This window comes from Misgurnus anguillicaudatus, chromosome 19 (genome assembly GCF_027580225.2).
Source record: "Misgurnus anguillicaudatus chromosome 19, ASM2758022v2, whole genome shotgun sequence".
NCBI classification, from domain to species: domain Eukaryota; kingdom Metazoa; phylum Chordata; class Actinopteri; order Cypriniformes; family Cobitidae; genus Misgurnus; species Misgurnus anguillicaudatus.
Window position 1 is genome coordinate 15,214,023 of NC_073355.2, and position 12,295 is coordinate 15,226,317.

At 37.0% G+C, this 12,295-nt stretch overlaps 1 protein-coding gene across 2 annotated transcripts in view; it reads right to left on the reverse strand.

The window, feature by feature from the left end:
* pde4a (phosphodiesterase 4A, cAMP-specific) overlaps positions 1 to 12,295 on the reverse strand; it is an 80,310-nt gene that overhangs the window by 7,640 nt on the left and 60,375 nt on the right. For both annotated transcript variants that reach the window (XM_055189349.2, XM_055189357.2), the window contains 5 exons: positions 11,340 to 11,433; positions 11,046 to 11,209; positions 10,597 to 10,695; positions 598 to 762; positions 390 to 489 (listed from right to left, as the gene is read on the reverse strand). In XM_055189349.2, the coding sequence (XP_055045324.2) occupies positions 390 to 489; positions 598 to 762; positions 10,597 to 10,695; positions 11,046 to 11,209; positions 11,340 to 11,433 (622 nt within the window). The remainder of the gene's footprint in view (positions 1 to 389; positions 490 to 597; positions 763 to 10,596; positions 10,696 to 11,045; positions 11,210 to 11,339; positions 11,434 to 12,295) is intronic.

Here is a 12,295-nt window from a genome sequence, read left to right on the forward strand (position 1 = left end):
TTGGGGTTTGTACCTTTCGCATATCGTTAACATGTACTAATACACACTTACACACCAAAGGAAATGTAAAATCGTGAATCGGAAGATATGTATCTTTAAGACCCTGTTACCACACTAGACCTTGTTTTTTGAGCATTTGACTTATGGTTAAGAATAGTTAATTCATCAAACTACTATGCAAATGCTACAGAACAGCCACTCAATGTGCTATTAAATCGTTGTACTTAAATTATTTAAATGTTTTGACATGCCTCCCAATCAATTGCATTATTTATTACAATTATATTGCAGAAAAATAACAATTATTCAGCGAAATTACATTTTACGTGCGCCACTGTCCTGACCACTGTAAAGCAAATTAAAAAAATAATTTTACATCATGGACTTACTGGTGTTGATGAGAAACTGGTTGGAAACTCCAGGGTGATCCACATCATGGATGGCAGCAGCAAACAATGCAGCCAAGATTTCCAGATCAGTGAAAACAGCCTGTTGAGATAAATCATTATCTTAGGCCAGTGGTATTTTGTTATTTGAACTGTGATATCACATATATTTGCTCATTGCTTTTAATGGTTGCTGAATGTCTGTACTCACGTCCAGTGCCGGTGTAGAGAGCAGCACATGTGTCGACTGTGTGACGTCAGCGGCATGCAGGCTGTTGTGATAGGCCACGTTGGCATGGTAGTGATCTTCCAGCGTCATCACATAGGTGATAAATGTGTCCACCGGGATCTGAAAGGTCTTCATCAGATCCCTTTCCTTTATGCAGATGGCATTGATAGAACATGAAAAGTGTTTAGTAAAATAAAGCAACACAATGAATGAACAATGAATGACAACTGGTCTTGTTGTTGTGCTAGAAGCAGTGTGTAGAGTAAAACAACATACCCTGTACCAATAACAAGTAAACAAGATTTTATGAAGCTTTGTATATTTGTGTTTTTAGGGGTCGCTCACACAGAATGCATTCTTGTGTTAAAAAACGACTATTTTAAAATTAATCTTGAAGTCTGCCTGCATGTGTACAAAAACAGCAATGCAGACCCAGTACTTAGTCGAGTCTGAGTCAAGACCAAGACCAGAGATCAAGTGTCAAGTCAAGACCAAGACTAGAAAAAGCTAGATGTGGCCTCGGTCCTGACTTGACTTGGGCTCGAGTTCGTGCAGAATTACAGCAACTTTATGCCATCTTGGACACATTTACAAAAGTTATCAAACTAAATATTTTAAAAGACCCTCAAAAGCAAACATAAATTAGCCTATATTTTAGGACACTATTTAAAAGTGGGTATACGCAATGCCAAAGTGCATATACGCCGTATACCTGCGCATATACCCTGCACTACACGAGTGGCTCTGCCTATTAAATAGTGCAGTATTCTTAGGGGCTGGACACACCAAAACTTTTAAACGCGGCTTAAAACGCCTTGAGGACGCCGAATGCCAGCTGTTTTTCAGCCGAGCGCTTTAGTAGCTGTGATACTTCAGCTGTGAGCCGGTTGGTTGCTGTGGTAATCTCCCGCCCCTCCTCCACTGTAATTGGACGGCTGTGTGAGAACTGACATTGATGAGCGGAGCTTTTCACTCAAAGTTGAATATTTTTGAACTTTCGGTGCTCAACGCTGAGCACGAAAAAAACCCGGTTTTCAGCTCGGAAAAAACCCGCTAGCTGCTTGCTTATTTGAAAAACGCAGAGTTTCCATTGGAATCAATTGAAAACATGCGCCGGCCGCAGGCGTAAAAGCTTTGGTGTGTCCAGCCCCTTACACAGGACCACTTTGAACTTACTCTGCAAAAGTGACACTAGATACTGTACCAAAAATACTGTTCATTTAACTTTTTTTATAGTGTGGATATCATTTCCAAACATTATTTGCTATTAAAGGAATATTCCACTGTCATAAAAAATTCTGATAACTCACCCCCATGTCGTTCAAGATGTTTATGTCTTTCTTTCTTCAGTCGAGAAGAAATTACGTTAGCATTTTTCTACATGTAGTAGACTTTACTGGACTTTAACAGTTTACAGTTTCAATGCCGTTTAACATTGCAATCTCAATGCAGCTCCAAAGGGCTCCAAACGATCCCAACGAGGCACAAGGGTCGTATCTAGCAAAATAATAATTTTCGCCAAAAATAAATAAATAAAATTAAGTACTTTTTAACCACAACTTCTCGTCTTGCACTAGCATTGTGATGCGCCAGCATGACCTTACGTTTTACATAATCATGTCAAAAGGTCACACATGACGTATGTGAAACTACCGCCCCCATAGACATTATATACGTAGACACCTCGTAGACTGAGCTGCCTATTTTAGCTGACGTATCACGCGGCCGCCATCTTGGATGGGTCTCCAGTGCGCTCCCTTGCATTCATTTCTAATGAGGAATAATCATAACTCCCCTAATTTTTACCGGATTTTCACACGGTTTGAGTTGTTATAAGCGGCAGAGATTTAGTTATGACACAGACCGCTGTCACACATTGAAAAATACTGCTTTCATGCTAAAATACTTTGTATTATGCTCTTTAAGTATAGCATATTGACAGAGGCAGACACTACTTAAGTATTTTACTTTCTACATAAAAGTACATTTTCAAGTATCTGTATTTTATCAGTGTCTTTCTTTGGAAAACTTATATTCCAAAGCATATTATCATCATTTTTACTCCATTACATTTCATAATTTCAAGTTTTTGGTTTATATTTAATATTTAAGTACATTAATAAACATCTACTTTTTTACTTTTACTTAAAAAGTACTTTAGTACTTTTACTCAAGAAAAGTAAAAGTACACAATTTTTATGTAATTTTTACGTAATTAGGTATTTTATGTAATTAGGTATTAAAATAATTTTAATATAAATGAATTGAGAATGAATTGGCTGCCAGAATTTTCATTCCAAAATGGCGGCCGCGCTACTGAAGCGCCATCTAGTGGCGGTTTCCAAAAACTAATCAGAGTTTCCCCTCTTGTTTTATAGCAACTTCCCATTGCCTTCTCATGCCTGTATCACTGGGAAACCTTCAAATGTGAAGAAAAAAACAGCGAGAGATCATGAGAGAGAGAGAGAACCAGTTCCTGCTGAACACTGACATAATATTATAAATAATAACGTAAAATAACCAAAATGATTGTTCAATCTTACTTGTGAAATGTAATCCCATGTGATCTGGAATCAATACTGCGCCGGTTATTGCAACCGTAAGCTGCACAAAATACGGGCATAGTTGCTCTCTTTCCGTTAACTCCGATTGACTCTGGTGCTAGCATACAGTGAGGAGACCCATCCAATATGGCGCCGACGCTTGATGCGTTCCAGCACGTCATGAGGTGTCTATGTATATAATGTCTATGACGGGTCCAGTGTGGAGAAAGAGGACAGTTCCGGCGTTGATGTATGGGGGAATTATACTAATTAATGTCTTTGTGTCAGTTTATTGTTTAAAATGGTCTGCATGTGTGCGTTTCACATACGTTGTGTGACCTTTTGACGTCGTGATTACGTAATATGTAAGGTCGCAATAGCACGTCACACGGCTAGTGTAAATATTTTAAAAATAACTATTTTTTTATTTTTTGGGCTAGATCGTTTTGCTAGATAAGACCCCCATGCCTTGGTTGGGATCGTTTAGAGCCCTTTGAAGCGGCACAGAAACCGCAACTCTAAAATTGCATTGAAACTGTGAGGTCCAATAAAGTCCACTATATAGAAAAAAATCCTGGAATTTTTCCTCTATAAGCTAAATTTTTTCGACTGAAGAAAGAAAGACAAACATCTTGGATGACATGTTTTTTTTAAAAAGTGGAGTATTCCTTTAAACATTTCTTTTTTAAACATTCTTTGCCAACAGTACTGTGAAAACGTTAAGGCACAAAGTGCTATAAAAAATCATGTGTTCAAAAATAGCACCATAAAATAATGTTTTCACAAATTGCTAATGGGTTGTTCTAATCATCTTGGAAATGTTGCCATAAGTCCTATGATTTAGGATGTTTACGTTTTATCTTGTAATCCCAGAATGACTCGATAATGAGATCAGATCTCTGTGTGGACCAAGCTGTCTGTTGTATGACACCTTTTTTGTAAAAAAAATCTAATTTGATCTTTACAGTTAATGGCAATGAATGCACATTAGATGCCTCAACACTGCCCATGCAAACAAAACTACAACATCATCCTTTCAATTCCTATTAGAGAAATCACAGGTGAGATCTCTTTAATATCTCAAATTATTTCTCCATTAAGTGGAGAGAAACTTTTGCTTATGTCTCATGTGTCTCAAAAATTTCACCTGAGAAAAACACCCAGAAATCTTACACACGTCTCCATTGCAAACTCCACACAAACTGAGCTCAAATTTCCCAAATCGGCAAGACATTGAACTCAACCACTTCTCATCACTTCTCACAATTGCCTTAGTTTATGTCTATTTTAATTTTCCCCAAGCAATTTTAAGAGAAACATTTGAGAATAGGTTGATACTTCAATAAGTAACAATGCAACTAAGAAGTCGTCTTACCCAGGTGAAAAAGTAGTACACTTCCATAATGTACTTTAAATGCTCTATTTTCACGCACTAATTTTGTACTTAATATACAAAATAAATATTTCATTATTCTTAAGATAATCTCAGTGTACTTATTTGTGCTATTTAAGACACAATGAATATAAACTAAAATGTGCTTTTAACATACCATCTCTGTTCTAAAAAATATATTTAATTAAAACTTGTATTAAACTTGAACCTAACTTTCATACAAAGTGGTACCTAAATACATTTTTTAAATACATTTTAGCACAATTTAGTTCATATTCATGGTGTCTCAAAATAGCATAGAGAAGTAGGGGAGAGCGGGGCAACAAGTACCAATTTTCAGAAAAATTTAATTTTAAAAGATAATGTTTTAGACAGAGATATACTTTTGCTGTGGTCAATAACTCACAAGTGTGGTCTATCAATACTAGGTAAAGTTTTGAACAAATGTGAAACGACTTCGGTATAATTTCACTTTGAACATAAGTAGCGCATTGTTACCTTTGACCCTGTCAGCTGGCACGAAAGTAACACAACAAAACAAGATAGATTTTTGTATTATACTTGTTTTTAGTAAATATACATGACTATGACCTGGTTAATTTGTAACTCAAAACATATTTTGCAACCAACAGTACAACCAACAGTACAAACCTGAATTGTTGAAAATAATTTTTTTTAACAGTTTAAACACTGTGGGGTGGTTTCCGGACAGGGATTAGCTTAAACCAGGACTAGGCCTTAGTTTAATTAGGAAATTGAACTAGTTTGAACAAACGTGCCTTACTAAAAACATTACTTGTGTGCATTTTAAGGCAAAACAAAGGGCACTGATGTATTTTAAGATATGTCAGTGCAAGTTGTTTTCAGTTTGGACAGATCTTACATTTATTTTAGTCTAGGACTAATTTAATCCCTGTCCGGGAATCCGCCCCTGATAAATGAAATTTAATTAAATTTAAATAATATAAACTTTTAACATAATACAACAGTATTAGCAGCAGGACAAAAGTACCAAGTATTACTTTCGTCCTGACAGGAACTCCTGACATTTAAACCAGATTTACTTTTATTTAGAAAAACTCTGAGAAGTCAAACTTCAAGATGTGTTAGGTCACTAAATAACCTGTAGATTGATCAGTATTGTAACACATGAAATAAGGAACACAACGCGTTATTAGAAAAATTACAGCTTTAGGAATTTACTTATCATGGTTGAAAACAGCTGTCCAGATCTAGATGCACAAAACAGTGAGGAAGTAACGTGGTATTTGTCAGCTCTGTCAAGGGTTGCATGCTAAATATGCTGTCATAGTTTGGAACGCAAATGTAATCAGGGCTCGGGGAAAATCGCTTTGTTACTTTCGTCCCGCGTTACTTTTGCCCCGGTTCTCCCCTACACTTAGATGTTCTTAAAGAGCCCCTTTCATGGATTTCAACTTTTTAAATCTAGTTACAGTATAATGTAGCAGTTTTGAGCATAAAATAGATGTGCAGAGTTACAAAGCTCACACTCCAATTTAAAGGAAGATATTCCCTTTAACTGAAGGCATTTTTAATGTACTACAGTAAACGCCTGAGATGTAGTTCTACAGTTATTTCCGTGACCTGATGACGTAGACGTGTGCATTTGAATAATGCCCGCCCACTAGCTGCTTATACCCGCCCACATGCTGTTGTCAGAGAGAACTGATTTGTTAAATAGCCCAAGCCTGTTTGCTAAAGGTATTGCGGAGTTATTAAGCTGTTTTTTTATGTGAGGGTAAAATAATATTGTACAGTATGAAGAGTTAGTGAAATAGTGGTTACAGTTTATACAATAAACAGTTGCAATGCAATTCCTTCGCACTGAAACCAGAAACTATATTTCTCCTCTCGTCATTTTTGAGATCACTGCTTCCTTTAACATGTAGAGGTCAAGGTTGGATTTGTGCAATATTTGCTCCTAAAGGATTAATCTGTTCCTAATTTGTAGTGCTTTAGGATCACAACCAGTATATGCTACATTATTATGTGTATATTTATTAGTTGTGTACGATCGCGATGCTGTGGAAAACATAACAAATACTTAAAAAATTTAAATAAACTGACATCATATATGGGAGTTTTTCACGCGTATTTGCGCAATGTTGTGTGGAGAATTCAGTAAATCATACAAAACCATACATTGTTACAATGTAATCGTTTCAAATCATGCAGTATAGTGTTACATTGTAAACTTGTAAACTTCAGAGGACTGTAAAATAGATCATCTCTTGTGCGTGCACGTTAAATGAAGCCTTTTAACGTAGCCTGCTGTATGTCTAAACTCAACCGCTGTTTAAACCTGTATAGCTCTAAATCGACAAGCAAATGCATAAACGACGACAATAGTTTTGTTGGTGTATAAAACGAATGAAGCAGTTCTCGTTTATACAAGCTCATTTGACAAGAGCCGAGTGCCGCGGTAAAAGTTTGAGTAGTAAGTGGAGAGAGACGGAGCTTCTATAAACCTCATAACCCCTCTTACATTTATACTCAGTGCTGTGTTTCTCAATAACGCTGTTTTTAATTAAACATAGCGTGCTATGAAGACTTTAAAACGTTTATTACTTACGATGTTAGCGGCTGCTGTCCATGGGAATGGTGCTGAATTGGTAGACAGCGATCTTTCTGCATCCATAGTTCAAACAGGCATGTTTATACATTCATTAATACTTATTTATAGCTAGATTGTCTATTCAAAGAAAGTAAAAAATATTTTTTATCCACTTCGCCTTTTTGGCAAGAAAGTATTTGGCTACTTTCATAAAAAAAAACTAGACTTTGTAAAACAACAGTAGGCGCGAAACTATCTGCACTAGAGCTGTAATGTCCGGAGCCCGACAGAATGCAGCCCGAACCCGAACGTACATTTAGATTGACAGCTTTTTAAAAGCCCGAACCCGTTTACAGCCCGACATTATTTGAATGTGCACACACACACAGCTTTTACACAGCTTTTGTCAAGAATGAGAAATCTACACAGGTTTTAACATTATTTATTCATGACTAATAATCTACACGCCACTTGGAAGTTGAAACAAAGAAATAAAATAAGTTAACTGTAACATTGTAACATCTCATTCTAAATGGGCTAATGCAATACACTATAAATATGACAATAAAATTATTATTTCTTAACGAATTAAATTAAGATAATACATTCTGAATTAAGATGGGTATTTGGCTATAACGAAATTAAGATAAAGGCTCAGCGGGATTTTCGTACGCACTTCTCCCCATTACTGCCAACATTAGTCTATATCCTCTTTCTAAATTATGTATTTAAGACTCGATTCATATTTAGTTATACATTGAAAAACCTACTCACCAAGATTATGCTACATGTTTTTGATGAGGAAAATCATTAAATCCACTGGAAATGAATTCAGTGCGGTCCTGTGCTACTGATAATGCATCCAGCAGCATTGAACTTGACCGCTCATTTACCTCACAAAGCCGGAGCGCAAGCACGAGCCCGGTCCGAGCCCGTGTAAAATGTTACAAATCGGGTTCGGGCAAAGATCTTCAGTGTGTTTACCTGAGAGAGTTTGGTCTGCGCTGCAGAGAACGTGTGTATGGTATTTATTTTATTTTAGCTGTTTAGATGTTTGGTGTCTGGACTGGACATCGACTGTGTTTATTATTATAAAGCAATTCTGCACCAAGGTTTGCCATCATGCTTTTACACAGTGAACGAGAGTAACAGGTTATTATGTGACAGACAACTAGTCCAGTTCTCTTCAGTAGGCTACACAGCAGAGCTTCACCAAAAATGACAATATGTGGCCACGATCAGACTGCTGCACCTGTGCTCTCACTCTTTCTAAAAAGGCCCGCTGTGACATAAAGCGGTTTTACATTACAGACACTAAATATCTATGCAGACACTTAAATAAAGAATTGTAATACAATAGATTACCTTTATTTCTGAATATGGAAAAATTACAGACGTCTGAATTTTTGTGACCCTGTTGTTGCAGCCACAACACATCCGAAGTGTAAGGCGGTTACAAATGTAGCATTGTGAAGCATCCTACTCAATTCGTCCTTGGGAAGGAGTTTCTGTTAGATTTGTTTCTTTCTGCAAACGTTCTAAATCTGATTCAGGCTCAAACTGCAAGGCAATACCGATGCAATAGCCTACTAGAGGCAGTTTACAGAGACCATTTTGTTTGATTATCTGTACACGCTTGAGAAGCAGAAACCCGATTATGGTAATGGACATTTCGAACGCTACAAGGACTGACCAATCACAATCGTTTAGAATCCCTGACCAATCAGAGTATACTTGCCGTTTGTGGGGGTGGGGCTTTGAAGAGACGCGCTGCAATCAAGCGTTTTAGAGAGAGATGTTGCAAATATCTATATTATGAGAAAAATAATGCGTTTTTTTAACTTTAATTCAAACAACAGATTTGTGGTAGACCACAACAATAAATATATAAACTTTTTTGTGGTCATTTAAGTGGCTCTTTAAGATAAGAAGTACTAAAGAAGAATTTTTGGTAACACTTTATTTTACGATGTCTTTGTTACACATGCTACATGTAATTATTATAGTAATAACCAAGCGTGCCGCAAAGCCCTAAAAAGTGAAGCCAAAATGTCTCGATCGCCCCCCCAGTGACTGGTCCCAGTATAGGTCATAAAGCCCGCCTCCCCATATTATTCAATGGGATTTGAGACCAACTAAACAATTTAATTACAATTCAATTATCTTTTTTTCCAAAGCTGGTTTCTGTCATTTACTGTAGTTTTTATCACGCTGATGTAAATTCAAGTGTTTGTTTTTCAAATAAGTTTGTTTTTAGTTAGTTATTTAATGCTATAAAAACGGTGGTGTGACGTCATGATTAACAGCTGTGATATGCGCATTCTACGAGAGCGAGGGCGGGTCCTTGCTTTCGCGGCTTTACTTCCTGCTCACTACTGCGCAAACTCATGACCCAAGATGTCAGCGCCGTATAGGGACACTGACAGCTTCATTTTTCACTAATGGAAGAGAGCGAACGGGCGTCATCCATTTTTTATTGCAGTCTATGGTAATAACAGTTAATTATGCATAAAAACATGCACCTAACCCTAAACCAAACCCTAAACCTAACCCCAACCCTATAGTGAGTACATGTTGTTAATGATTATTACTTAGTACTTAAATGTATAATTACACTGTAAAATAAAGTGTGACCGAATTTTTTGTATATTAAGTACACTATGAAAAAATGTAGCTATGAAAAAGCAAGCTCTCAAGAATTAAGGTAGGTTATCCTTGTTAGTGTTTTTCGTTTTTCAACAGCACAGCAACATTTGTAGCAAAACAAGCACATACCTGGAAAATAGCCTTAGTTTAATTAGGAAATTGAACTAGTTTGAACAAACGTGCCTTATTAAAAACATTACTTGTGTGCATTTTAAGGCAAAACAAAGGGCACTGATGTATTTTAAGATATGTCAGTGCAAGTTGTTTTCAGTTTGGACAGATCTTACATTTATTTTAGTCTAGGACAAATCTAATCCCTGTCCGGGAATCCGCCCCTGATAAATGAAATGTAATAAAATTTAAATAATATAAACTTTTAACACAATGTACTTCCTGCTCACTACTGCGCAAACTCATGACCCAAGATGTCAGCGCCGTATAGGGACACTGATGGCTTCATTTTTCACCAAATGGAAGAGAGCGAACACGCGTCGTCCATCTTTTTTTACAGTCTATGGTAATAACAGTTAATTATGCATAAATACATGCACCTAACCCTAAACCAAACCCTAAACCTAACCCCAACCCCAACCCTATAGTAAGTACATGTTGTTAATGATTATTACTTAGTACTTAAATGTAAAATTACACTGTAACAGTGATACTGTAAAATAAAGTGTGACTGAATTTTTTGTATATTAAGTACACTATGAAAAAATGTAGCTATGAAAAAGCAAGCTCTCAAGAATTAAGGTAGGTTATCCTTGTTAGTGTTTTTCGTTTTTCAACAGCACAGCAACATTTGTAGCAAAACAAGCACATACCTGGAAAATAGCAAACATGATGCAACTCAGAGGTCTGCTATTGGAAAACTCGGCCACACGGAAGATATTAAGGCCCCACTTGTTTAAGTCATTCAGCTCCTGTAAAGAAACCGTAAATTCAATCAAAACAAATCCATTCCACAAAGCAATGTTTCTGACACAAATGGTGGTGGTGTAATACTTAATTTGCATGCGCAGGGAAGTTTTGTTACACCTGTGCATGCTGTGGTCAAATTAATCCATTTACATTTACGCATTTGGCAGACGCTTTAATCCAAAGCGTCTTGCAGGGCATTACAAGGTATACATTTTTAGCATTATGTGGTATCGAACCAACAACCTTGTGCTCTATCACTGAGCTACAGGAACACAGGCATCCTACATGCAACCTGTACCAGTATTTCAAATAATATGATATTGTGTAGTACTGAGTAGATGAGAGCCTGTACCCTGGCCAACGCGTCCTCCTGCTCGGTCTTGACCCCGAAGCGTGGCAGGGCTGCACTTGTTAGGCTGGAGCTGTGCGTGAGCTTCTTGACGCCACTGATGTGGGACATCGGTTTGTCTCGCTCCCGCTGTGTAGGGGACGGGATATCCACCTCGTTCTGTTTGTCTTGAAGACAATACGAAACATCAACAGATGAAGGCACATTTCTAAATCAGTAAGCTTACAACAGAAGCTGGAACTGAGGCTCTGCCGTTCAGAAAATAGAAACAAGACTGAGATGTGTGAGCTTACTTACCTAGGAAAGTAGTGGAGATGTATTCAGACACCTGATTCCCCGAGCGACTCGTCTCAGATAGATGAGACAGTTCCCTGTTTAACATCCTCTTGAACTAGAGATCAGAAAGGAAAAGATGGAAAAGACAAGGATAAAGAGAATGATAAGTGTTTTTGTTAATACACAGTGGATTGAAAAACATTATAACGTATGTGATAACCAAACCAATGTGATATGTTATCACCTGGTAGCTTGATTAATATACATACATATTGTTATAAATATTTACTATATACACAAACATGCCAACAAACCCAGCAAGCAATATCCATCATTTTACAGTCTAGACCCGATATAGCCCAGATGGCATGCAAACCATTGAAGCAATGTTGGAAACAGTTGATTTGTCGATGTTAACTGCATTGAATCAATATCAGGTTTGCACCCTCCATAAATATGTAAAAAAAGATTGAAATTTAAACAAATCACCATTATTGTGATCAGTGTTTGCTTTAGTTTGGTCCTTGACTCTTGAAGTTCACGCAAAATATTTCTTTTCTTTTTTGTGTTTGTATGTGTTTATTAGGGATGCTCCGATCGATCGGCCGATAATGCTTGCTATGTTTCTCAATGAATTACGGTGAAATGCCGCTACATCCAAAAGCCAGGGGGCGCTCTCGTGCAGAAACTCAAAATGCGCTGTAGACGAAGAACAATACACACGCAGCTGTGATGACATGCAGCTCCATGAAATGGCTGAAGGATATATTTATATTGCTGTTCTTCAAACCTTTTCAGGTATTTTCATGATAATAAAGAATATGTTTAATAATTATGTTTGACGAGTGTTGCTTTTTCAAATGCATGTTATAAACGACTCAAACTAAAAGTGATTTTAGATCGATAAGGACTTCATGATCAAAAGTCTTAGTACATGAAATAGCTGTAATAAGATCGGCTGTCCGATTCAGAATAGT